We start from the raw sequence: 25,883 nt of genomic DNA on the forward strand, positions 1-25,883 counted from the left end.
TAAACACACACACACACACACACACACACACACACACACTGTGACATACACACAGTATTTTTAACACATGGATTTTAAAGGGCACAAACATCCACTGATCTCACCAGAATGTAAGAATATAAAAGATATATTTGTGCAAATTTGCATTAGCAGAAACATTTCAACACACAACTTAACATATTCTCATCCCACATATTTCCTTACCCACTCCCCCCTCTGTCTCTAAAGCAGGTCACAGTCACACAGTATGGTGACCACACCACCCAGGACAAACTAAAGAGGTTTTTGGGGCCCTCGGGAGGTGTGGAAGCCCTGAAATTCAGCCCAAAGTCCAGGGGTAAGAGCACCTCTGGGTTAGTTATCAGGAGAATTTCACTTCATATCGAAGCCTAATCTAAATTTGCACCACATTTCATTTTGTAATTTACCTAAGGTGGCCCTTGTTTTGGCCTACTGTTCTTCCTTCAGCTTTCCATGTTTTGGATGATAGAAACAGAGTCATGGTGAATTTAAAGACTTGGATAACTCCTCTGGGATCCTGTCTCCACAACATGTGAGGAGACTCAAAGCGCGTGAGGAAAATAAGGTGGCAGATGTTGTGCTTTAATGAAGAATCTACAACTAAAACATCTAATAAGGGAAAAACAATTTAAAGTCACATTGAGACTACATGTGGAAGACTCTTGTCTTCTGGATGGGGTTACTCCTCTGTTGAGCATGGGCAAAACATTGAGCACTGTGTGAGTTGGCCCCAAATGAATGGCAGGGGCATGATTCTACAAAGTAGAATTGTTGGGTTGTGATCAGAGAATAGTTCAGAGGATGTCAGGTTACAGGCCAAAGGAGGGCATAGCTCTGGGCCCTTGTGCAGAAAAGAGAACTCTGATAAGTACATACAGGGATGAGAAAAGATGCATCTACTGAAATCTCCTCCTTTGTGTAAGTATTAACACAAGAGCCCTGTCCCTGCAGTAAAGACACCGTTACTCAGAGCTCCGGGCATGATTGTCTATGGGGAGAGCGGGGCTAAGTCCACTCTCCCTGTAGAACTCATCGAGGTGCTTCACAGTAATCATGTGAAGCGCCTCCTAGTTTTATCTTACATTTTACTTCTACTTCTGACCCTTATAGTCTTTTATCATAGTTTTTCATTGTGTACCCCTAAGCTTTTAATAGCTAATTTTGCTTTTAATATGTAATATGCAATTACCCCTAATACTTTATGCTGGTCTGTGACCGTAATAAAAATTGATTGATTGATTGATTGATTGATTGATTGATTGATTGACTAACCCTGCACTTGCACAAGGACATTGCACAGGTGAGTGCAATGTTCAATGATGAAGTTCCAACATCATCGCACAGGCGAATGCAATGTTCAATGACGTAGTGCAATGATGTAGTTCCACTACATCAGGAGCTTGCATCCCAGAGTAGTGTTCCACAAGTGAGCAACTATAGCATGATTACTGCTCAGAAACCTATTCCTCAGTCCACATATATTGCAGTGAATGTTCTGCACTCTTTGTTGTGCGAGGGCAAAAATATGTGCCAGCTGGCCGAGAGAGCAAGAAATTGCACAACTCTGAGCATCCGTTCAGTGATAGGATTGTGTTGTCTAGCGCAGGGATTTCCAAGCTGGGTTCCTCCAGATTTTGTTGAACAACAATTCCCATCATCCCCAGCTACTATTGTAGTTGTAGTTCAGCAACATCTGGAGCACCACAGGTTGGGAATCCGTGATCTAGTGCAGCTTTGCTCTTTGCAGTAGCACAGCGTTAATCAGGATGTTGGTCATTGACCTTTTGCTTTGTAAGTCATAATGAATAGTTTTAAGATGGGGGGTGGATTTACAAGTGTTTTTAGATTGAGAAAGTACTCTCACTATGAAAATGTCCGTTTCTTTTCTTTTAAAGGAAAAAACATTGAACCAATAGATTTTGAGGTCGTTCACATGACCTGGTGGGTGGGGTGGTGGGCAGGCAGGGGGAAGGCTCGTTTTATTCACCTTCCACTCAGACAAGTGATGTTATGATTCCGGGAGCATGGACCATGCTCTCAGATGGGCAGTGCTGCATGGCACAGTGCGCAGCTCTGGAGGCCTGGATGACAAATCACGGCCTCCAGGAATCCCACAATACCCGTGCAACACATGCAATGCATTGGTGGATGGGCACTTTAGCAACCCCATCCCTGTTCATGGCCTGGCTGGAAGCAGCCTGTGCTCGCACATGAGCAGATAGCCTGGGTAAAGGGAGCACTCGCTCCCTTAACCTCAACTAACAGCAGGGCTAGGCAGCCCTGCCCCACAGGGATTGGGCCCATCCCGGTGGTTCTAGCACGCAACCTAACCCAGGCTGGGCTTACCTATCATTATCATTATTTATTTATTTATTTATTTATTTACACAGTCAGACAGGTGTTATTGACTGGTTTGTTTTATCAAGACATCGAGTCCTTCCCAAGGATCTGGGATGCCAGAATTTTATTGTCAGTTGTTATAGATATCGTCGCAGAATATAGGTTGTTCCCAGTAAAGCTGCTTTTTGTAATTGGCTGATGGTGATTTCTGTGGCCCTTATGGTGTTGAGGTGCTCTTCAAGGACTTTTGGATCTGCACCCAGGGCGCCAATTACCACTGGGATTATTTGGGTCTTTTTCTGCCACAGCCTTTCAATTTCAATTTGTAGATCTTTGTATTTGGTGATTTTTTTCTATTTCTTTTTCTTCTATTCTGCTATCCCCTGGTATTGCTATGTCGATGATTTTGACTTGTTTTTCTTTCTTCTCGACTACAGTTATATCTGGTGTATTGTGTGGCAGATGTTTTTCTGTTTGTAGTTGGAAGTCCCATAATATTTTTGCATCTTCATTTTCTACCACTTTTTCAGTTTGATGGTCCCACCAATTTTTGGCTACTGGTAGCTTGTATTTTTTGCAGATGTATCATCCCTGATACAGTGTATCATCCCTGCTACCTTGTCATGCCTTTGTTTGTAGTCAGTCTGTGCAATCTTTTTACAACTGCTGATTAGGTGGTCTACTGTTTCATCTGCTTCTTTACAAAGGCAGCACTTGCTGTTTGTTGTGGATTTTTCGACTTTTGCTCTTATTGCATTTGTTCTTAGTGCCTGTTCTTGTGCAGCCAGTATTAAACCCTCTGTTTCTTTCTTCAAGTTGCCATTCCTCAGCCATTGCCAGGTCTTGATGATGTCTGATTTTCCACTTATATTGTGCAAATATTGACCATGCAGGGGCTTATTTTTCCATTTTTCTGCTCGGTTCTTGTTCTTTCTTGTAGGCCTGATTTGTTTCATTGGTGTTGAATAGTTTTGCGTTCTTGACCATTTAAAGTGCATTTTCTTCACTGTCCTTGATATATTCTTCAAGGCCTCTTTTCTCCTCCTCTACTGTTTGATGGACGTGCAGCATTCCTCTTCCACCTGAGCTGCGAGAGGTGCAGAGCATGATGGATTGTCATGATTTTCCTGGTCTTACGATCTAGCATCTCTAGCTCTGCCTGGGTCCAGTCTATTATTCCTGCAGTGTATCTGATAACAGGTATAGCCCAGGTGTTTATGGCTTGTATGGTGTTCCTGCCATTGAGTTTGGACTTGAGGATTTTTCTAACTTTCCTGATGTATTCATTTCCAATTTTTCTTTTAACTTCAATGTGTGCAATGTTATCAGCCTGGAGAATGCCCAAGTACTTGTTATGTTCTTTCTCTTCCAGGGTCTTGGTGTTGCTTCCATTGGGCAGTTCTATTCCTTCTGATTTTCTTATTTTTCCTCTGTTCATTATTAATGCAGCACACTTGTCTAGTCCAAACTCCATTGCTATATCGCTTCTGAATATACAGACAGTGTTTAGCAGTGATTCGATTTCTGATTTCTGACTGGGACTTCCCATACAACTTCTATAATATACTTCTATAATATATTATATAATAATAATAATAATAATAATAAATAATATAATGGTTATTAATAATAATAACCATTATTATTACATTTATATCCCGCTATTCCTCCAGGGAGCCCAGAGTGGTGTACTACATACTTAGGTTTCCTTTCACAACAACCCTGTGAAGTAAGTTAGGCTGAGAGAGAAGTGACTGGCCCAGAGTCACCCAGCAAGCATCATGGCTGAATGGAGATTTGAACTCGGGTCTTCCCGGTCCTAGTCCAACACTCTAACCACTACACCACGCTGGCTCTTCCCTAGCTGGAGTTAGACTAGGAAAGGTGTGAGAGCAGCCTCAATGCCACAGAAACTGCAAGCATTAACATAGGGTTGTACAACTTTAGCCCTCCAGCTGTTTGGGGGCAGAACTTCCATCATCTCCACCCACTGTGCCCAGTAGTAAGGGCTTGTCATGCCCTTGAGCTCCGACAGCGAGGAGGAAGGGGAGGCTGGCAGCTTTCTGGCTGAGTCAGGAGTATCTGAGGGGCAGAGCCCAGCTGTCGGCATTCCTGAGACAGCTGCAATAGATCCAGCTGATGGTTTAGAACAGGCACAGCAGCCTGAGTCAGCAGAAAGTGTGAGAGACCAATCGGAGGGAGAACTAGGCATTGAAACACCATTGACACCACAACAATGCAGGTGTTCTAAATGCAGGACGCAATTAGAAGCTGTTAGGAGGAGCAAACGCCTATCGCTGAGGGCTGACAAGCCATAAATTCCTACCAGCTGGGAGCTCTCGGCTTGCTCCATAAATTACAGCACCGGACTCCTACTCATTGCTGAGATTCAACACACGTCATTCAGTCGACAGCGTCCAGCCAAGCCGTGAACTTCCCTGGCCGTGGGCCAGAGCTTGACAGGGCTGATGGGAGTTGTAGTCATACATCTGCAGGAGAAGGGCCTAAGTTGTGCTGCCCTGTATCAACATGTGTGCACCAGAAGAGTGCCGCAAACCATAAGTAAAAAAGTTGTTGTTGGAAAACAGGATAGCATCCAGCCTTCCTACCTTATTCCCCTCTTGTGAGATCTCTATTCTGCACATCACAGAAATTAAGCTTGGCTTGAGAGTAGGAGCCAAACAGATGGCTGACAGAGATGAGACAGCCTGTGCCTAGCTTGCTTGCATGGCATAGTGGTCTTTTTAGATCACAGGTTTCCCAAGCATAGATATCTGCATCTTCTGTTCTTTAATTTGATGCATCATTCATATCTTCATGATCAATTAGCATCTCAATCAATCAGTCATTCAATTCCTTTATTATTTATTTATTATTATTATTTTATTTATTACATTTATAAACCGCCCCATCAGGAGACTCTGGGCAGTGTACAACTAGTTTAAAAACATTTTAAAAAATAATTTAAAACACATGACTTAAAGCAATCTAAAAAAGAATTTTAACACAATTAAAACTAATTAAAAATACTTAAAAACAATTTAAAAACCTTGGAAGGCCAGACCAAAGAAGTAAGTCTTTAGGGCTCTCTTAATGGCCAATAGTGAGCCTAAACTTCGGATAGATGCTGGGAGTGCATTCCATAGGCCAGGAGCAGCTACAGAGAAGGCCTGGTACTGAGTAGCCACAGATGTACTGGTGGTAACTGCAGATGGACATCTCCAGATGACCTCAACCTGCAATGGGGATCATACTAAAGAAAGTGCTCTCTAAAGTATAGGTTCTTTACTAGTATAAATGAGCATCTCAAAACGTTGCCCTCCCCACACACCAATTTGAGGTGAACATAGCTGACCAACTTCTCCCAAGCTATTAAAAACAATCCCCACTCAAATCTTCAAACAATCGTGGCAGATGGTGCCTTGTAGTTTGCCTTGGCACTGCAGATGGTAAGGGTAGTGCAGTCATGAAACATAATTGAAATGGAAGGTATAGGTTTTTTGGAATCAGGATTAGGGATGTGCAAAACGTTTCTGTGCCCGAAACGACAAATTTCGGGTGATTCGGAGCCGAACCGAATCACCCCTGTTTCAGGTCCGAATTTTTCGGGTGTTTCGGGTCTCCTTTTTGTGCCCCAGAAAAGTGCCAGCCTTGTCTTCTTCTTCTCCCTCCGTTTTCAGTTTGATGTCTCTTTGAATTTTCCCCCTTTTTGCCTCCTTTGATTTCAATGCAGAAATTGCTTTCCTGTCACTTTAATTGAAAAGGTCCTGGGGCCAAAATAGTGGGGTGGGGTGGTAGTGCCCAATGGGTGGAGGCTAGCACCCCAATTACAGAGTGATTGGGCAGAGGGCTGATTTTTGGTGATTTTTTGAGAGTTTCAGTGTCTATGGGGCAGATTGGGGGCAGAAATTGGGATCTGGGGCAGAAGAGTGGGGTGAGGTGGTAGTGCCCAATGGGTGGAGGCTACCACCCGAATTCCAGGGGGATTGGGCAGAGGGCTGATTTTTTTGTGAATTTCGGAAGTTTACGCGTTTTTAAGGTTTTCCCCCTTTAGGTATAATCGCTTCACGTTGGGGGGGAAGAGGTAGCCTAGAGTGGGGTGGGCTTGGTGGTGGTGCGGGTTAGGGGCAAGGAAGCTACCTGAATTTTTTCAAAGGATTTAGGCAGAGGGCTGATTTTTGGTGATTTTATTTGTTGGAGTTTGGTTGCTTCTGAGGTGTTCTGAGTGTGGATTCAGTGATAGCAAATGAGATTTTAAATGATACACCATGAATCCATTCTCATCAGCCATCATAGAATCTAAACCTTAAAGACATGTGAACTTCAACAATTAACCAAAAATCAGCCCTCTGCCCAAATCCTTTGAAAAAATTCAGGTAGCTTCCTTGCCCCTACCCAGCACTACCACCAAGCCCACACCGCTCTAGGCCACCCCTTTCCCCCCAACGTGAAGCGATACACCCTCCATTCTACCTAATGGGGGAAAACCTTAAAAACATGAAATTCACCACAAATCAGCCCTCTGCCAATCACTCTGCAATTCGGGTGGTAGCCTCCACCCATTAGGCACTACCACTCCACCCCACTCTTTTGGCCCAGATTCCACTTTCTGCCCCCGATCTGCCCCAAAGACACTAAAACTTCAAAAAATCACCAAAAATCAGCCCTTTGCCCAATCCCCCTGAAATTTGGGTGGTAGCCTCCACCCATTGGGCACTACCACCCCACCCCACTCTTTTGGCCCCAGGACCCATTTTTCCCCTGAATCAATTCGGATTCAGATTTGGGTAAATCCGAATCCAAACCGAATCAGGGGTAATTCGGGTGGGCAAAATTCGGGCACAGAATAGGGGTGTTTCGGTTCGGATCCGAACCGAAACACGGAAAATCTGAATTGCACACCCCTAATCAGGATGCTAGGGGTGTGCAAACAGGTTTGAATCTGAACTGGCTCAACACTGAACATGCCCAGTATGAGGGTCTTATGTCGAGCCGACCTCAAACGGAACCTGACCCTGTTCGACTCAACCTTGAGCTGAACACCCCGGGCTAGTTTGGGGGTTCTACCTTAAAAAAACCCTTGAAACTTACCTCCTACAGGTGCGCTGTAACGAGGGTGGTCTCTGGAGGTCCCCCTTCCCCCCACTGGCCTTCCCCGGTGTCATTACGGCCCAGTTCAGGTGGTTTTGTATGGGCAAGGCTCCCTTAACCTGGACTTGTTGCTCGTGTGTGAGCTTGGGCTACTTCCAGCCTAAAAATACACAAAGACAGGCGCCTAGAGAGCCCGTCTCTTGGGGGAATCCTCAAATGCATCAAACATGTAGTGTAGTGCATTGTGGGATTCCCGGAGGCCAGGACGCATTGTCCTAGCCTCCAGAGCGGCATGCTGCACCATGCAGGGCTGCTCATCTGGAAGCGTGGTCTGTGCTCCCAGAATCATAACATCGCAAGCCTTCCCACCCCTGCCCACCAACTGCCCCGTCCTCCTGGTCGTGTGAATGAGCTCAGTGGCTGACATTTTGACTAGCACAGCCCGTGCATAACAAAGTTGCGCAAGAAGAGGGCATAGCACCGTGATGGCATCAGGATCTTAGAAACTGGGGTATTGCACAAAGTGCCCTGCAAAACATATATGAGGTGTGGCATGGCTTGCAGTCCTGTTGTGAAAGTGCACACACGTTTGTGCAACTACAGCAATAGTGTGGAATGCAAGCTGCAGCCTTAGCGCAAGTAGCTAGTTCAGCAGCTTTTCACTAGGGCACATCCCAACCTGTGGACCTCCAGATGCTGCTGAACTACAACTCCCACCATACCCAGCCATAGTTTATTTTAGATAGGGATGGTGAGAATTGTAGTTCAGCAACATCTGGTGCACAACAGGTTGGGAACTCCTGCACTAGAGCAACAACCCTTGCAAGTTAGTCAATGAAGTCATTCACTTAATGAAAAACTGGGCTCTACATGGGATTGGAAGCTGTGTGTGCTCCCAATTTCTGGTTGTGTGGAAGCAATGGTGGGAGGAAAAGCGCAGTAGAAGTGATTGTGTGGAAGCCTGGGTAGCTTTTCCTTCTACCTTGCTTACAAACAACTGAATACTGGGAGCACACACAACTCCCCAACCTGGGGAGAAGACAGTTTTCGCTTGTGTGCATGACCTCAATATTTTGATCAATATTTGTTTTTAGAAGCTGAGAAAAAACAATTCTGAGAACCAGCTTCTCATTCCTTTTGGCATGCCTCTTTGTGCACTTTTTGTTGTTGTTGTTATAAAGCAGTATATAAAGATTCATCATCTTTATCATCATCATCATCATCATCATCTTCATCTTCATCATCATTGGATCATAGAATCCTATTCAATGTAGTTGCTTGCTAAATATATTACTTGATATAACTATTTCACACTGGAACAAAAAAGACAATTTTTTCTTTACTGCAAATGCACATTTGTTTTTCAGTTTGTTTTTAGTGACAAAGGATTTTTAAAAGCTCATTCATTATATTTATGCAAGTGGGATTTATTTCCTGACTTTTTCTATTTCTCACTCTTACTCATTTTTCCCCAGACCCAAGCATGCACACATACTTTTCTATACACTTGGGAAGATCCATCAGTACACCCTCAAACATACAAAAGACCCACAAATAACATTGTTCCATTTAAATCCTTTCAGTCTTTGTTACTACATTGAACTGCCACAACAGGACATTCTAGGTAAGACTTAAAAACCATTTAGTTGTCAGTACTGTAGAAGAGATAAAGAAGGCAAGAACGTCTGAGTGCAAAAGTTATTTTTAATTCCAGGTGACACCTGTTTCAGATATTCAGGGGGAAATATTCAGTGGTTGGTTTGGCCACAAAACAACATACTGAGGTTCTTCACAGGATTAGTGTGAAGAGCTGTAAGGGGGTTTGTGGGGAGAGCAGGCTTAGCCCAGGATTGGTAACATATGATCCCCACCCCCAAAAAACCATCAACAATTAAAGAAAATAAACAAACAACAAACAAATCATGAACGAGGGTTGCCTTAACTGGTGTAACTTCCCTAATCACTTTCTAGATATGCCCCTGATGCAGGCGCGGGCCATGAACGCGCCTCGGGGGGGGGAGCGGCGTCTTTAACTGGAAAAGGAGCTGGTGCTCTGTGCCACCCAGCAGCCCCCGCGGCGGGGAATCGCCTCGGCCACTTACCTGGCCGCTGGCGGGGGCTCGCCTCCACGGGCTTCGTTTCCAGTTAAAGACGTTGCCCACTGCCCCCCCCGGAGGAGCATTCACAGCCCGCACCTGCCCTGATGAATGTTTGTCTGATGCATCTCCACAAGGCACAGTTCTTCCACAAAATGTCACCTGCTATAGAAAACAGCCTAACAGAGATTCATCAGTTCTATCCACATTTGTATATCATAGGAGGATTCTTGTTTTCTGTCTCTCCCACTCTACTCAGCCATATGCGCAAACACCTATACACTGGGGAAGCCACCAGCAAGAAGCACCACAAGCATATAAAATCACCCATGGATAACAGCAACATAGGAACATAGGAAGCTGTCATATACTGAGTCAGACCATTGGTTGACAGACTGGCAGCGGCTTCTCCAAGGTTGCAGGCAGGAATCTCTCTCAGCCCTATCTTGGAGATGCCAGAGAGGGAACTTGAAACCTTCTGCTCAAGACCAGCTCTCCTCTCTTCCAGTTCTGCCTGGGGGAAAAAACAAACTCATTCTTCAGATTACTGAATTGAACTGACACACATGGATGATTTGAGGCAAAGACGCATCCATCAAGTACTATAGTTTAAAGCTCAAAATAAGGTATTTTATTTCTATTGACATTGCCTCGATTATAGAAATGGTGCAGCAACCAAGAACCATTGACTGTGACAATGATTTTTAATTTTAGGTTGATACCTGGTGTGTTTCAAGTGTTCAGTTCTCCAGGGGAAATTACTCATGAGTCAAATTTACATGAAAATATTGAAAACTGGAGATTAACATTAATTTAAAAAGCTGCTGTCTCCAACCTTAGATAATATCAGGTTCTGAGTCCTGAAATAACCTGGAAGCAAATGGAGAAGGTGATGCCTTGTGAAATCTTTAAATTTTTGATGTGATCACTACAGACAGAAGAATTGGATACTCAATAATGCAGCACTGTTCTATTACACATTTTCTCATAGAACTGGTTCAGAGGAACAGCCTCCTCTACATGCAATGAGGATGAGGCTGTGGTGAGAATGTGCCTACCCTGACGCTACTTAAGGATGTGCTAACATGATTTTGGCATGTCCTCTAATAGCATTTTTGGGGTGGTCATTCAAATAACTACTCTACACGTGCTTCAAAGCCCTGTTTAAACAATGTTTTGAAACATGTATAGAGGGGAGATTTGGGTGAACACCCCTCACATGCAGTTAAAGGACATGCCAAGATTATATTGGCATGTCCTTTAGAGATTTCGGGCAGACAGATTCTCTCGTTCCTCCCTGTGTGACCAGGAGGCTGTTCTGAACTGGGTCCTGGTTAACATTTGTTTTCCAAGTATTGAGAGTTCAGACTGATTCTCCTGAGTACCATGTGCATCAGCAACTAGTATGTGTGTGGGGGAAGAGGGACAGGCTAATGCCTTTCTTTTACAAAAGGTGAAAGTGGTGCTCTATAGTTTCTTAACTGCACAATAACTTGCATAAGAAATGACATATTTGTTTCCATGATGCAGGTTTGGAAAGCTATTATATGTTTCAAGACAGTATCCACTGGTTGCAAGCATATGATTCGTTTTCCCTTTCAGAAGCAAAATTCACAAATATTAGGTGCCTTCATATTTGATAATTTGTTGATCAGTCTGTGTTAGTCTTCTGCTTCTGGGATGCTTGAACCAAAGAGGAACACCCACCCACCCCAATTTATCTTAAGTTTGTTGCATTCCATTTTCAGGGCAAGAGAAATAAATACCATAACTAGCAATTACGGTCATTGGGAAATGTGATGAACAGAACTCCAGCCAAGTTTTATTTTGGATTTTTTGCCATATTTGCAGGTTTTGCATTTTGTGCTGTTGCAATATTTTGAGTGCATCTTATTAGTGCTGTTAGTATAACTCAATAGGATTGCTTTCCTGAGTGATGATAACTAACTGCACATATTAGCATTTCTTCAATTGTCCTTTCCCCTTTGTGTGAGCTACCTTGCACTTCTGGTCCAAAGAAAATTCTAATCATATGACTTGGTAAAACGAATCATCATATGATTTGGTAAAACTAGCTGTGTCACATCTGAGGGGCAGATAGTGTGGATTATAGACCTTGGGACTGAAAAAAGTACTATGAAACTACTCATTTGGGGTCATAGGTTAGTAATAGGAAGTGATATTTCATGAAGGGAAAATGTCATAACTTGTCCTTATAAATTATAGAACCTTGTGTGTGTTGTAGAACAGTGGCTGACATACCGCACAATGTTAGGTGAGCAGTAACACTTCACCCATGCTGCTACATGGGTTGGAAACACTACACTAATTGTGCCCTTGTGCAACTGAGTCAGCTTGTCAGTGGTGTGCTCCCAGCCTCCAAACCATGTGTGGGATGTCAGCCTGTGACTGAACGACAGAACTTCATTTCACACATAACTCATTACTACTTCAGAGCAAGAGTGAGAATGTAGTGTTTCATGCATGCTCATTTTCATTGTGGATATTTTCCCTTTAATATTATTCCTTTATTTTCCTCCAAGCCTTGCAGTAAAAATGAAGATTTGTCTTTGTATCACAAGAAAAAGAAATCTATGAAGGCAATAAAATGGATGCCATTAATGAAACTGTCCCATCAGAATTTATCTTTCTGGCATTTTCAGACCTTAATGAGTGGTGTTCCCTCCTCTCTGGAATCTTATTCATTGTCCATCTCTTTACACTAATGGGAAACCTTTTGATCATCATCCTCATCCACTTGGAACCAAGCCTTCAAACTCCCATGTATTACTTCCTGGGGAACCTTTCCCTTCTTGATATCTGTCAAACAACCACCACCCTTCCTCAAATAATAGCATGCCTGATCTCAGGCAGAAGTGTCATCTCCTATGCAAGATGCATGATGCAAGTCTTTTTCTTTGTTTTGTTTAGTGGCACTGAGACACTCCTCTTGGCTGCCATGGCTTACGATCGTTATGCTGCCATATGCAACCCTCTCCAGTATAATGTAATCATGAATCAGAAAACCTGTGCTCAGCTGGTGTCTGCTTGTTGGTTCACGAGTTCCCTCAATGCTTCTGTGCACACTCTCTTCACTTTCAACTTACCCTTCTGTGGCACCAATAAGATAAATTACTTCTACTGTGACATCTCTCCTCTACTAGCTATCTCCTGTGGTGACATCTCTCACAGTTTCATTGCATTACTGGCCACTAGCCCTATTATGGGCTTTGGCCCAATCCTGTGCATCATCATTTCTTACATTCACATCATCCTGAAGATTCTGAATGTGCATTCCTTCACTGGGATGAGGAAAGCCTTTTCTACCTGTGCTTCACATCTCACTGTTGTCTTGCTCTTCTATGGCAGCTGCATTTTTGCCTATGTCAGGCCCCAATCAAGCTACTCATTCAACACTGATAGAATGATTGCCCTCCTGAACAACATCCTTTCCCCAATGTTGAACCCATTGATTTACACCCTCAGGAACAAAGATGTGAAGGGGGCACTGAGAAATTCAATAGTAAAGAAATTGCTTTTCTGAAAGCAATGGCACACAACCTTGTGTGTACTCCTGTATATGCTGCTGTGTGAGTACTTTTAGTGTCCCTGGGTTTGTCAAAAAGCACCACTTGTGGTATACAACAGTGCTGTTCTGCTGAGATGTAAAATTGCACAATCACGGTTGTACAATGGCTTTTCAATGGTGTTGTGTCAAACAACTGCAATTGAGCAATTTTACATTGCAGCAGAACAGGGCTTTCCATGATGCCACAGGCGGTATCATGGAACAGTACCACAGGCAGTATGCTGAAGTGAAGGGAAGAAGAAATTTCTCCATCAACAACTGGAATTTGTGACTTTTTCCAATAGAAGACATGGTCAAAGCAACTCTAGGACATTCTTCAGAATTGAGTTTCTTTTAAAAGAATATCCTATTATCATTATATGAATGAGCGGGGAAATTGTTTTATTTCCATTCTCTTTTTCAGCTGTGATGTTTGTATTTGTGCTAGGAATATATTGTGTGAATAAAACAATGTTTAAAAATATTCTCCTAGATCCACCTATGTCATTGGACAATTACTCAGCATGAGAAGTATTCATAATATGCCCCCTCCCCCACATCTCCAATCTATAAATAGATGTACTGGGAGTATGTCAGGATGTCCTTCACCAATATAATGATGGGCAAGGTCTTGGCATGGCCATTTCCTTAGTTTGTATGCTACGATGTTATCGTCCATACCAGCCCATAATGAGGACTCATTGCAGGGGCAACAGAGGATGTCTTCCAAAAATAAGGGATATATCTTATACATTAGACCCATTTACATGTCATGTTTAACGAACAATGGGTGTACAGTGTACACAGGTATAGGTCTGTACATAGGTCCAGACATTCACATGAAATGTTGAACACAGGTACAGAAGTATACTTCCTATCTGTACCATACATTTAAAGGGCCTGTATCCAGGTCCACTAATAAAATGAACACAAACACACAGACACATGTACGAGCGTATAGACATCTGTTCACTTGTATAGCAGAATGTCTGAATCTGGCTAATGTCTGCACTACAATGGAATGTTTTTGTGTTTTTAGTGTTTTGTGGGTACATATAAAAACACTAAATTATCTCTGTAACTTGCCTTGGGATGTTTCAATGAGAATTAACACCTTGCTTGAGTATTTCCAGGGGGTCACAGTTGGAAACAGGGTAGTGGACTAGCAGGCTTTCTCCCATATGTTTTCATGAATCTAACTGTATCAGAATCCAGGCCAAGTAACTCATCCAAGTAAAGGTTCAATGAGAATGAAACCCTTGCTTGAGGGCTTCCAGGGCTCACTGTTGGAAACTGGAAGTGGACTAGATGGATCCCGGATCTGAATCAGCAGGCTTTGTCCCATGTTCTCATGAATTCATCAGAATCCAGGCTGAGGGACTCATGCAAGTAAAGGTTTACATCAAGAAACCATTTATCAATATATGGGTCCTGGTATATGCAGTTAATGGATCACCCTCAAAGTATCATGCAATAATTTATGTAAAAATCCGCCTAATGGTTCCATGATATATGGCACAGGATGAATGTTTATATTATGCATATGGCTGGGAATAAGACTTATAGTACAACTCACCAACCAGAACTTTGTTCACTTTGCCTGTTTAGACAATTAGTGATCACACCAATCAGTTTTATTCAGAATATTTGGGACTTAATCTGCTCCAAAACAGGTGGTCAGTGTTATCATTGATTTTGAGATGGGATTGCACATGTAAAGTGCTGGTTGGATGTGAGTGGAGCAACTGTACAGAATTACTTATTTATGTAATTGCTCTAGAGGGTATTCAGGGTTTTATATAGGAGCCCCCAAAATCACCTCTTCCTGCTGCTCAGATAGGCCCTCAGTGCTCTATGGGTGCACATAAAAATACTAAATTATTTGTGTGACTTGCCCTGATGATCCAATGAACATTAACACCTTGCTTGAGGGCGATCCACTGCAAGTGGAGCTGTCCTGCTTTTTCTCCTGAGTAGGCCCAGAGAGGCCCTTTCAGCATTTTGCTGAAATTGACTTTCAGCCCTGGCCCACAATAGCTTCCACTTCTGAGGTCTTGGCAGTGGTGGAGGGGGTTCTGAGTATGAGACGGGGTCCAGTTGGGTGGCAGTATATCCTGGCTGGCATCCAGGCTAGTGCAACAAACCAAGATGTCCCTGTGCAATAAGGCTGTATATCTAAGTGGGTGCTCAGCATTATAAATCTCTTGCTTTGTTGGTCATAGGGACTTAGGAAACTGCCTTCTACCAAGTCAGATCATTGGTCCATTTAGTTCAGTCTTGTCTACACAGACTGGCAGCGGCTTCTCCAAGGTTGCAGGCAGGAAATGCCAAGGAAGGAATTTGTAACCTTCTGCATGCAAGCATGAAGATGGTCTTCCCAGAGTGACCCCATCTCCTAAGGAGAATATCTAACAGTGTCCACATATAATCTCATTCAAATGCAAATCAGAGTGGATCCTGTTTAGCAAAGGGGGCAATTCATGCTTGCTACCATAAGACCAGCTCTTATATTCCACATGCGCAAGTGTTGCGCTTGCACAACAAGGCTGACAGATAGCTTTGCCTAATTCCCTGCAACATTTATGACCTTAGGGAGAGGTTTCACAGAAGTAGTAGGGATGTGCACAAAACGTGTTTTGCCTGCTCGGATCGAATCCGGAACAGACACTTCACAGTCCAGTTTTGTGCACTGTCAAGCCAGACCCGTATTGAGTTCAAACCGAGCAGGCTTGACAGGGCTCAAAAGGGCTCAGAGCTCCACTTGTAAAGCAGAAATCGGTGAAGTTTCCCATTTACCAGTAAAGGGCAAGGGGAGGCAGTGGGGCTTCCCTAAAGATAAAGCAGGGAAGAGGGGAGTAAGTGGCTGCAGGGAGGGGTGGTGGTGATGTCTCCCCCCACCCTATCAGTCTCCCCGAGGATAGGCAGGGCTGGTTGGGGCCCAGTTAGGGCCTCTATGTTGAGCTTCCTAAAATTGCCTCCACACATGTGCAGAACATCACATTGTAGTGAACTCCATGCCTGCGAAGAAGCCCGAACTGGCCCTCCTTGAACAGCTCCTATACCCCACTGCCATAGCAGTTGCAACAGCTGCTGAGTTCTGCCTTCCTCCCCTTCCACCCACTCTATCTTTAGCAAAGCCACCCTGCCCCCGCCCTTTACTGGTAAAGGGAATCCTCACCGGATTCATAGGAAGCTGCCATATACTGCATCAGACCACTGGTCCATCTAGCTCAGTATTGTCTACACAGACTGGCATCAGCTTCTCCAAGGTTTCAGGCAGGAGTTTCTCTCAGCCCTATCTTGGAGATGCTGCCAGGGAGGGAACTTGGAACCTTCTGGTCCTCCCAGAATGGCCCTATCCCCTAAGGGGAATATCTTACAGTGCTCACACATCAAGTCTCCAATTCTTATGCAACCAGGGTGGACCCTACTTAGCTAAGGGGACAAGTCATGCTTGCTACCACAAGACCAGCCCTTCACCATTTTAGTAGTAGAGTTACGAGCCAGCTTGGTTTGAACTGGGCCTGGTTTTTTTCTAATTTGTACTGGCCAAGGCCAGTCCGGTTCAACCTCAAACTTGTTGATCCTAGCTGGCTTGACACTGAGCCCGGTTCGAACTGATCTGGCTCACGTAACCCTAAGAAAGAGGTATGCAAGTGCGCCCTGTTACACCAATGCAACACTCATTTGGAATACAAGCTCCCATCTTAGAAGAATTAACTAGTTCAACATCCTTGTATTAACAGAACATCCTTGAATTAGCACAGTATTAAGCAGGATGGGTGCCACCGAGAATTATTATCACTGAACAATACAACTTTCAGCACAATTGGGACTCAGCAATTAAGAATGGTGTTTTGCATAAACACAAAGGACCTTTATGTATGATTTAGTTATGATGCTATTGACTAAATGCAAACTTTGGAACACTTATGGGAATACTGTCTGCTTAGGGAAGCCATTTGGCATAGAAATTCACCAAAGCACATTGGGGTGTGTGTATGTCTGTCTATCTATCTATCTATCTATCTATCTATCTATCTATCTATCTATCTATCTATCTATCTATATCAAATTTTGCAGGTATTCAAAGCAAACTGTGAATCCCACCAAGATGAACAGAGTATTTTCTCTCACAGGTAGGACAAAAAGTGTTTTATGACAGGTGGACATGGTTTTTGTGGATTAAAAAAGGAGTTCTTCAAATGAATAATGCAGGTAAATAGCTTTCTACCTTGCTCAGTTATAATTAAATAGTGGACAACTCATAACATAAAATAGCTTGCACTGAGTTTTCTCTAACATGCACTGAGTTTTTGCTAACTTATTACGTTATATATGAAATAAAAAAATGGGAGGAAAAGGTACGGGGGCTTGGATTTTGTCAGCTGGATGTCTTGGCCTCAGTCTGGAGATATCTCACAGCCTCCCTCCACCCCAGCTCAGCTTGGATGGCCAGAAGACCAGCTCTGTTCAGCTGCACTAATTTCATCAGCCCCAATTTAGAGCCACCTGTGAGAGAGGTGACTTTGAGTTTTTGGGTGCTTATAAGGACAGAGGGAGCACCAGTGGCAATAGGGAGTGGACAGGAGGAGAAGGTATGGGGGCTTGGATTTCATCAGTTTTTGTCCTTGGCCTCAGCCTAGATAAAAATCACAGCCTTCCCTCTCCCCCTCCAGCCCAGCTTTGTGAGATACACCAGCTGCATCCATTTCTTGATATGAATGATTTCAGAACAGTGGTACATACGCTGGTAACCTCTAGACTTGACTACTGCAATGCGCTCTATGTTGGGCTGCCTTTGTACATAGTCCAGAAATGGCAATTGAGACATAATGTGGCAGCCAGGTTGGTCTACAGGTCATCTCAAAGAGACCATATCACTCCTATACTAAAAGAGTTATACTGGCTGCTGATAGGTTTCTGGGCACAGTACAAGGTGCTGGTTATAGCCTAGAAAGCCCCCCAAAAGCATAGGCCCTGGATATCTAAGATAACATCTTCTTCTCCATGAGCCCCATTGCCCATTGAGATAATCCAGTGAGGTCCACCTGTAGCTGCCACCAGCTTGTCTGCTGGCTACGCAGAGGCTGGCCTTCTCTGTTGCTGTCCAAACAGTTTGGAATGCACTCCCCGCTGAGATGAGAGCCTCTCCATCTCTGACAACTTTTAAAAGGTCATTAAAAGACATTGTTAATTTCATTGTGGTTTTAAATTTTTTAAGGTGTTTACTTTTGTGTTTTGGCTTGTTCTAAGTTCTTAGGTTGTTGTAAGCCGCCCAGAAAAGGACGTTTGTGGCGGCATACACATTTGATAAATAAAAATACAATATAATATAATCTTCCAAGTGGTCAGTTCTAACAGTTCTAGTGCCATATGAAGAAGTGCTCTAGCTGTGTCCTTGTGCAATGGCATGTACTGGAGGGCAAGTACTGTTTGCACAGTTAATTCCAATTATTCTGTGTGTGTGTGTGTGTGTGTGTGTGTGTGTGCATGTCCATATATTACATATGCCATTTTATGCTTACCAATTGTCAAAGTATTTGGGGAGGTAATATCAGTTTATAAAGAAACAGAAATTTCTTTTGACCTGTATACCAAGTTTGGTGCAAGTCATTTGAGCAGTTCACAAGTTGGCCCACTTCTATCATAAAACGTCATAAATCCATTGTCTTGAACTGGGGTGGATGATTTCATCACAAAATACACCATTGATGTCTACCTAGAGGCTGCTGGTTCAAATCCCTGCTGGTATGTTTCCCAGACTATGGGAAACACCTATATCAGGCAGCACCGATATAGGAAGATGCTGAAAGGCATCATCTCATACTGCGTGGGAAATGGCAGTGGTAAACCCAACTGGATAGGCAATATCAATGGGGAGGTAATATCACTTTATAAAGAAACAGAAATTACAGTACCTAGTATATATATATATGAATGGAAATGTTATGGAGTCACCATATTCAGAAACAGTATACTTCCAAATACCAGTGCTGGGACAAAAAATTGGCAGAGGGCTGTAAAGCCCTTCCTGGAGGTGTATTGAAGGTAATTGATTGGCTATGCTGTGAAAGAAGGTGCTGGAAAAGTTAGACTGTTAATTTGTTCCACAACGGTTATTTTTGGTTACTGTCTAACCACGTATTGAATATTTTCCTAAGCAACATTTTTGATTAACTTCTAGTTGGCCTGCAGAAAAACATGAATCCGACATGGAGATGCAAAATGAAACAGATCTTACTGAGTTCATCATCCTTGGCTTTCAAAATCTACAGGAAGTACGTCTCTTGATCTTCAGTGGGTTCTTGACCATCTACCTATTCACTGTGCTGTGGAATACCTGCATCATCATCTTGGCCCTTGTGGATCAGAGACTCCAAAGCCCCATGTATTTCTTCCTTGGGAACCTGTCCTTTCTTGACATTTGCTACACGACCACCACCATCCCTCAGATGCTGGATCTTCTTCTCACAGAGAGAAGCAGCATCTCCTACATGGGCTGTGTGCTTCAGTTGTACTTTTTCTTCTCCTTTGCATGCACCGAATGTCTCCTTTTGGCAGTGATGGCTTTTGACCGCTATGTTGCCATATGTAACCCTCTACGTTATATGTTGATTATCAAAAGAATTTTTTGCCTCCAACTAGCCACAGCATGCTGGGCTGGTGGTTTCCTCAATTCTGCTGTGCACACTGTCTACGCATTCCGGCTCCCTTTCTGTGGGGAAAACCACATAGATGCTTTCTACTGTGACATTCCACCGCTGCTGAAGGTGTCATGTGGGGACATCACACGCAACAAAAGACTCCTACTGACTATAAGTCTATTCATAGCTTGGACACCCCTTTTCTGTATCATTCTATCCTATGCTTATATCATTTCATCTGTCTTAAAGATACGCTCCACAGAGGGCAGACAAAAGGCTTTCTCTACCTGCTCCTCTCACCTCACTGTGGTCCTTCTCTATTTTGGAAGTGGCATTTTCACATACTTGAGACCTGTTCCCACTCAGTCATCAGTTAATACAAAGCTGATCCCACCCATCTAGAGCATCTTGACTCCATTGTTAAATCCTATAATATACACTTTGCGCAACAAGGATGTGAAAACAGCTTGGAAAAGCATAATGGGAAAGGTTTGAATATACAATATAGCGTTCAGTTTGGGGATGTATTTTACTGAAGCTATTCACATGGTTGCTCCAAACTGGGCTATGTTAGCCCAGCCCTGGTTTGAGCAATCGTGAGAACTACTGGGCTCGCACACATGCCCAGTGGTTCTCTGGCGGCTAACCTGCCTATTAACCCTATCCCTAAATGAGGTTAACGGAATGAAAGCTCCATTAACCTCATTCTTTTGATCGTGTGTCAGCTGCGGCTGCCTACTCTTGGGATGGGGGAGGCGATGGGGGACCCCAGGAAGGCACCATGCACTTGCATGGTGGCTTCCTGGGGTCAAGGGGTTGCGGGGCTGCACGGCAACGTTCCCCTCCCCCCTTCCCCAAGAGCTCCAAACAGAGCTCCAAACAGAGTGGCTGGGTGCAGAAGTGCCCAGCCCTAGCAGCTGGTCATCTGGTGGCCAATTAGGCCGCCCAGCAATGAGAAACTTCTTGTGTGTGAGGAGAGTGGGCTAAGCCCACTCTCCCCACACAAACCCCATCTGGTGCTTCACACATCATATGAAGCACCTCAAAGTCTTCTTGATTACATTTTGAAGCCTCTTTCATATTTATTTAAATATGTTTTGACATGTTTAAGCATGTTTAAAACGCTCCCGTTATTGAAAGCATTTGGGGCAACAGAGTACCTTCCTGCCATCCCTTCCCCCATTCTTCATCAAAAGGCTTCAAAAGCCTGACTGTGCGTGCACACATCGTGTGCATCACGTGTGTGGGTACGTCGCATGCGCTCACGTTAAAAAAATTGCTTTTATTAGTATTACAAGTAGAAACAGAAAGGTTACATCTCTGAGACTCCAACAAGACCAAACAAGTTTACATACAAAGTCTATCCTTCAAAACCAGAACAAAGAAAAAAAATGCAGTAGTGTTAGTTGAATCTAAAGGGTCCTATACGAGGCATCCGACATCAATAGCAATCAGTAAAGAATCTTGAACTCCACTACGGGAAATTAAAAAAGAAAAAGTCTGTCCCAACGTGATTGATCATCCCACTAACAAACGGTTTGAGAAGGAGAGAGCCAACCCAACTATGATATATAAAGTAGATATGATACAATTATTTTGAACTCAGGGTAAAGCATCTCCAGTACTCTGTGGTTTGAACATTACAGACACAAAAAATGATATTGGGTATTATTGGTAAGATTCTGTATTCTATAGGGAGGGGAATATATGTCCCCTTGCTCTAATTTTGTCCTACATCTAAATTAAGACCTGTATAAATAATCATAAGAAACAAAATTTATTAAAACTTTCAGTAAGTGGGATAACTATGTCTTGTAACGTATATATTTAATAAAGTATGTTTTGTAGTATGTTATTCTCCAATACTCAGCAAAGGAAGTTTCCTAAACAAATCATGGATCTTCTAGCCTTTTCCATACCATCAACATTAAATGTGAGATATAATATATTAACTTATATGTTAAGCTGGTGGGCTGAGACAATCTAGAATAATCACAGGTCATCCATGATTCTAGCCAAACTGAGAATGAATTCAAAGAATTTTAAATGCCTCGTTCTGTCCAGCCGAGTAACCAGTTTACAATAGGAACCACAGCAGCAGACTTCATCAGCAAGGTGCTAAACAGTTCTCTTCCAAATGAATTTCAATGTTATGGATAACAAATACAGGAATCTAAATAAAGATTAATCCTACATAAGAGCTCAAAAACAAATGTGTAATTTTAGGTGTACTTCAAATATGTCCCAAATATATCTTAATATACATTATTAAGTTCACTTCAGTACCATTTATAATATTGTAATATTCATACAGTAAAGGGGAAAGATCTCTCAGACAAGACATATATTAGTTCTATATGCCACTGTGTTCAAATCACACCCTACGTTGCTTCAATCCCTTCATACCAAATCTCTCCTCCAAAAATCATGCGGCTACCTCCTAAAAAATCTGTTGGAGATTCAAACAGCTACACAGAGAAGGCTTGTTAATATCTGTAGGCTCGACTAAAGACCTAATCATCAGAGGGAGTAGAGTTTAGGACTCTCACAGAACATTCCCCCCCAAATTCAGTTAATTATTGGGCAACTATATATGCAAAATGGTTTCAACCAAGATTATCCAATGGAGAGGAGAATAGGAGTTAAAAAACGCTAATTCTGGCATACCAAAAGTAATATGTGTGTTATAAATACAAAGCCACACATCCACCAGGTGCGCACACACACAATGCATGGATGTGACGCGTGCATGAATTGTGCACGCACAGTCAGGCTTTTGAAGCCTTTTGATGTACCCTGCCGCCCCAAATGCTTTCAATAACGGGAGCGCTGGAGGGGGAAAAGCAGCGGGAGGGGTAAGTACACCCTCCCCCACCCATAAAGATTCATTCCCCACCCCCAGCGTCGAACCTGTCCCAGGTCTGTACCGGTCTGGGGGCCCTTAGAATGGGCTCCAGACCGGTCCGTGCACATCCCTACCGGTAAGGCTCTCCATACTGCTCATGTGGAGTACCTCCCTGTTTAGCAAAGGGGACAACTCATGCTTTCTACCACAAAACCAGCACAAGCGCTGTACTTGCATAACAAGGTTAACAACTAGCTTTGCATAATTCCCTGAGATATTTATGACCTTAGGAAGAGGTTTCACAGAAGGAGGCATGCAAGTGCATGTGTTACACCAGTGCAAGACTCATCTAGAATTAATGTAAGCTTCCATCTTAGGAGAATTAGCTCATGCAACATCCTTGCTTGAACACAACATCCTTGCACTAGGACAGTATTAATCTGGATATCAGTCACCGAGAATTGTTCTCACAGAACAATACAGCTTTAAGCACAATTGGGTCTCAACAATTAAGAATAGTTATTTGTTTAACACAGAGGACCTTTGTGTATGCTTTAGTTATGATGCTATTGACTAGATGCAATCTTTGGAACACTGATGGGAATACTATCTGCATAGGAAGCCACGTGGCATAGAAATTCCCCAAAGCACATAGAGAGAATTGGGGAAATATATGAAAATCATATTCAGAATTCATGCAGAGCAAATAGTGGATCCCAAGATGAACAGAGTGGTTTCTCTGACAGGTAAAGCAAAAAGTGTTTAATGGATGGGTGGACATGGTTTTTGTTTGTAACCTCGTTATCTCTTATTTTAAAAAGTAATTCTTCGAATAAATAATCCAGATTAAGAGCCCTCTACCTTGCTCAGATATAATTACACCAGGAACAACTTGTAATAGAAAATCGATTGCACTTAAGAAATAGATAGCTAACAAACAGATAGCCAACAAAAAATAGCTTCATTATTCTCTTACATGCACTGAGTTTTCACTTACATATCATGTTATATTATACAGTATATGGTATTCCAAGTGCTCATTTGTAACAATTCTTGTGCCATATGAAGAAGTGCCCCCCCCATGGAGTTCCTGGGTGAATATGTCTGACATAAAATGAGGTAGCAAATCAAATCCCAAAATTAGTCCATGTCCAATCTTCATCTTTCTTTATGTATATGTAATGTGTGTAGCAATCCATGTGTGGTGTCCTTGTGCAGTGGCATTTACTGGAGGGCAAGTACTGTTTGCATAATTAGTTCCAATTATTCTGTGCATGTCCATATAATACGTATGCCATTTTGTCCTTACTTATATAATTGTCAAAGTCTTAGGGCAGGTAACATCAGTGTATACTGAAATAGAAATAACTCGTTTAGAGGTAATATATATGAAAGTATACATTAAGATGTCCTGGAGTCAACATATTCAGAAACAGTATACATCCAAATACCAGTGCTAAGACAAAAATTTGGCAGAGGGTTATAAAGCACTTCCTGGAGGTGTATTGAAGCTTATTGGTTGGCTGTGCTGTGAAAGAAGATGCTGGAAAAGTTAGACTGTTAGTTTGTTCCAGGAGGGCTATTCTTAGGTTTCTGTGTAACCACATATTGAATACTTTCCCGAGCAATATTTTTGAGTAACTTCTCGTTGGCCTACAGAAAAATTTGGATCAGACATGGAGATGCAAAATGAAACAGTTCTAACTGAGTTTATCATCCTTGGCTTTCAAAATCTACAAGAGGTACGTCTCTTGATCTTCAGTGGGTTCTTGACCATCTACCTATTCACTGTGCTGTGGAATACCTTCATCATCATCTTGGCCCTTGTGGATCAGAGACTCCAAAGCCCCATGTATTTCTTCCTTGGGAACCTGTCCTTTCTTGACATTTGCTACACGACCACCACCATCCCTCAGATGCTGGATCTCCTTCTCATAGAGAGAAGCAGCATCTCCTATTTACGCTGTGTGCTTCAGTTGTACTTTTTCTTCTCCTTTGTGGGCACTGAATGTCTCCTTTTGGCAGTGATGGCTTTTGACCGCTATGTTGCCATATGTAACCCTCTACGTTATACGTTGATTATCAAAAGAAATGTTTGCCTCCAACTAGCCACAGCATGCTGGGCTGGTGGTTTCCTCAATTCTGCTGTGCACACTGTCTATGCATTCCAGCTCCCTTTCTGTGGGGAAAACCACATAGATGCTTTCTACTGTGACATTCCACCGCTGCTGAAGCTGTCATGTGGGGACATCACACTCAACAAAAGACTCCTACTGACTATAGGTCTATTCATAGCTTGGACACCCCTTTTCTGTATCATTCTGTCCTATGCTTATATCATTTCAACTGTCTTAAAGATACGCTCCACAGAGGGGAGACAAAAGGCTTTCTCCACCTGCTCCTCTCACCTCACCGTGGTTCTTCTCTATTATGGAAGTTGTATTTTCACATACTTGAGACCTGTTCCCACTCAGTCATCAGTTAATACAAAGCTGATCCCACTCATGTACAGCATCCTGACTCCATTGCTAAATCCTATAATATACACTTTGCGCAACAAGGATGTGAAAACAGCTTGGAAAAGCATAATGGGAAAGGTTTGAATATTCAATATACTGTTCAGTTTGGGGATGTATTTTATTGTTTTCTGGATTACATTTTAAAGCCTATGTTTCATATTTATTTGGCACTTTGGGCTCTCAGTATAAATAAGCACTTTACACCTGTGCTCTGCCAGCAGCACTGATTAGCAATTTATATCTGGGCAAAATTTAAAATGCTGGGTTTGAATTCTAAATGATATGGGCCCAAGAATATATGAAGAGGTGCCTTCTTGTGCATTGATCTGCCCACCCTATAAGATAACAGATGATGGCCTTATGCAAGTGCTTCCTCAATTGGGAATCCATCTTGCTGGGCACACAAGCTGTCCTACTGGCACTCCTTCTTAGTGGCAGCCCCTACTACATGGGACTTCCTCTCCACATAGTCCAGCTGATACTTTATCAATTTTTCATTACTGTTTTGAGACATTTTTATTTCAACAAGCATTTTAATACCTTGTTTTTTAGAAGGTATTATTTATTGCTATTATTTATTATTTATTGCTAGAACCTTTCTCTCTCTGTGTGTGACTTTTCAAAAGTTTTATATTGTATGTATGCAAGTGTGTGTGTGTGTGAGTGTGTGTGTGTGTGTGTGTGTGTTAGAGAGAGAGAGAGAGAGAGAGAGAGAGAGAGAGAGAGAGAGTGAGTTTCCTTGGATCTATTTAGCGA

The 25,883-nt window shown here is 42.8% G+C and overlaps 3 protein-coding genes across 3 annotated transcripts; all 3 read left to right on the forward strand.

Moving 5' to 3' along the window:
• The first annotated feature begins 12,156 nt into the window (after positions 1 to 12,156).
• LOC128331125 (olfactory receptor 5V1-like) lies at positions 12,157 to 13,092 on the forward strand. Its single transcript, XM_053264480.1, has one exon. The coding sequence runs from the start codon at positions 12,157 to 12,159 to the stop codon at positions 13,090 to 13,092; it is 936 nt and encodes a 311-aa protein (XP_053120455.1).
• A 6,239-nt stretch (positions 13,093 to 19,331) lies between these two features.
• On the forward strand, positions 19,332 to 20,165 carry LOC128330760 (olfactory receptor 5V1-like). Its single transcript, XM_053264067.1, has one exon. The coding sequence runs from the start codon at positions 19,332 to 19,334 to the stop codon at positions 20,163 to 20,165; it is 834 nt and encodes a 277-aa protein (XP_053120042.1).
• A 4,119-nt stretch (positions 20,166 to 24,284) lies between these two features.
• Positions 24,285 to 25,211, forward strand: LOC128331126 (olfactory receptor 5V1-like). Its single transcript, XM_053264481.1, has one exon. The coding sequence runs from the start codon at positions 24,285 to 24,287 to the stop codon at positions 25,209 to 25,211; it is 927 nt and encodes a 308-aa protein (XP_053120456.1).
• Positions 25,212 to 25,883: the final 672 nt, after the last annotated feature.

This window comes from Hemicordylus capensis, chromosome 6 (genome assembly GCF_027244095.1).
Source record: "Hemicordylus capensis ecotype Gifberg chromosome 6, rHemCap1.1.pri, whole genome shotgun sequence".
Lineage (NCBI taxonomy): Eukaryota > Metazoa > Chordata > Lepidosauria > Squamata > Cordylidae > Hemicordylus > Hemicordylus capensis.

What these genes read in the sequence shown, in the direction of transcription:
- LOC128331125 (XM_053264480.1), top strand. Translation starts at nt 12,157, where the DNA reads ATGGATGCCATTAATGAAACTGTCCCATCAGAATTTATCTTTCTGGCA.
- LOC128330760 (XM_053264067.1), top strand. Translation starts at nt 19,332, where the DNA reads ATGGAGATGCAAAATGAAACAGATCTTACTGAGTTCATCATCCTTGGC.
- LOC128331126 (XM_053264481.1), top strand. Translation starts at nt 24,285, where the DNA reads ATGGAGATGCAAAATGAAACAGTTCTAACTGAGTTTATCATCCTTGGC.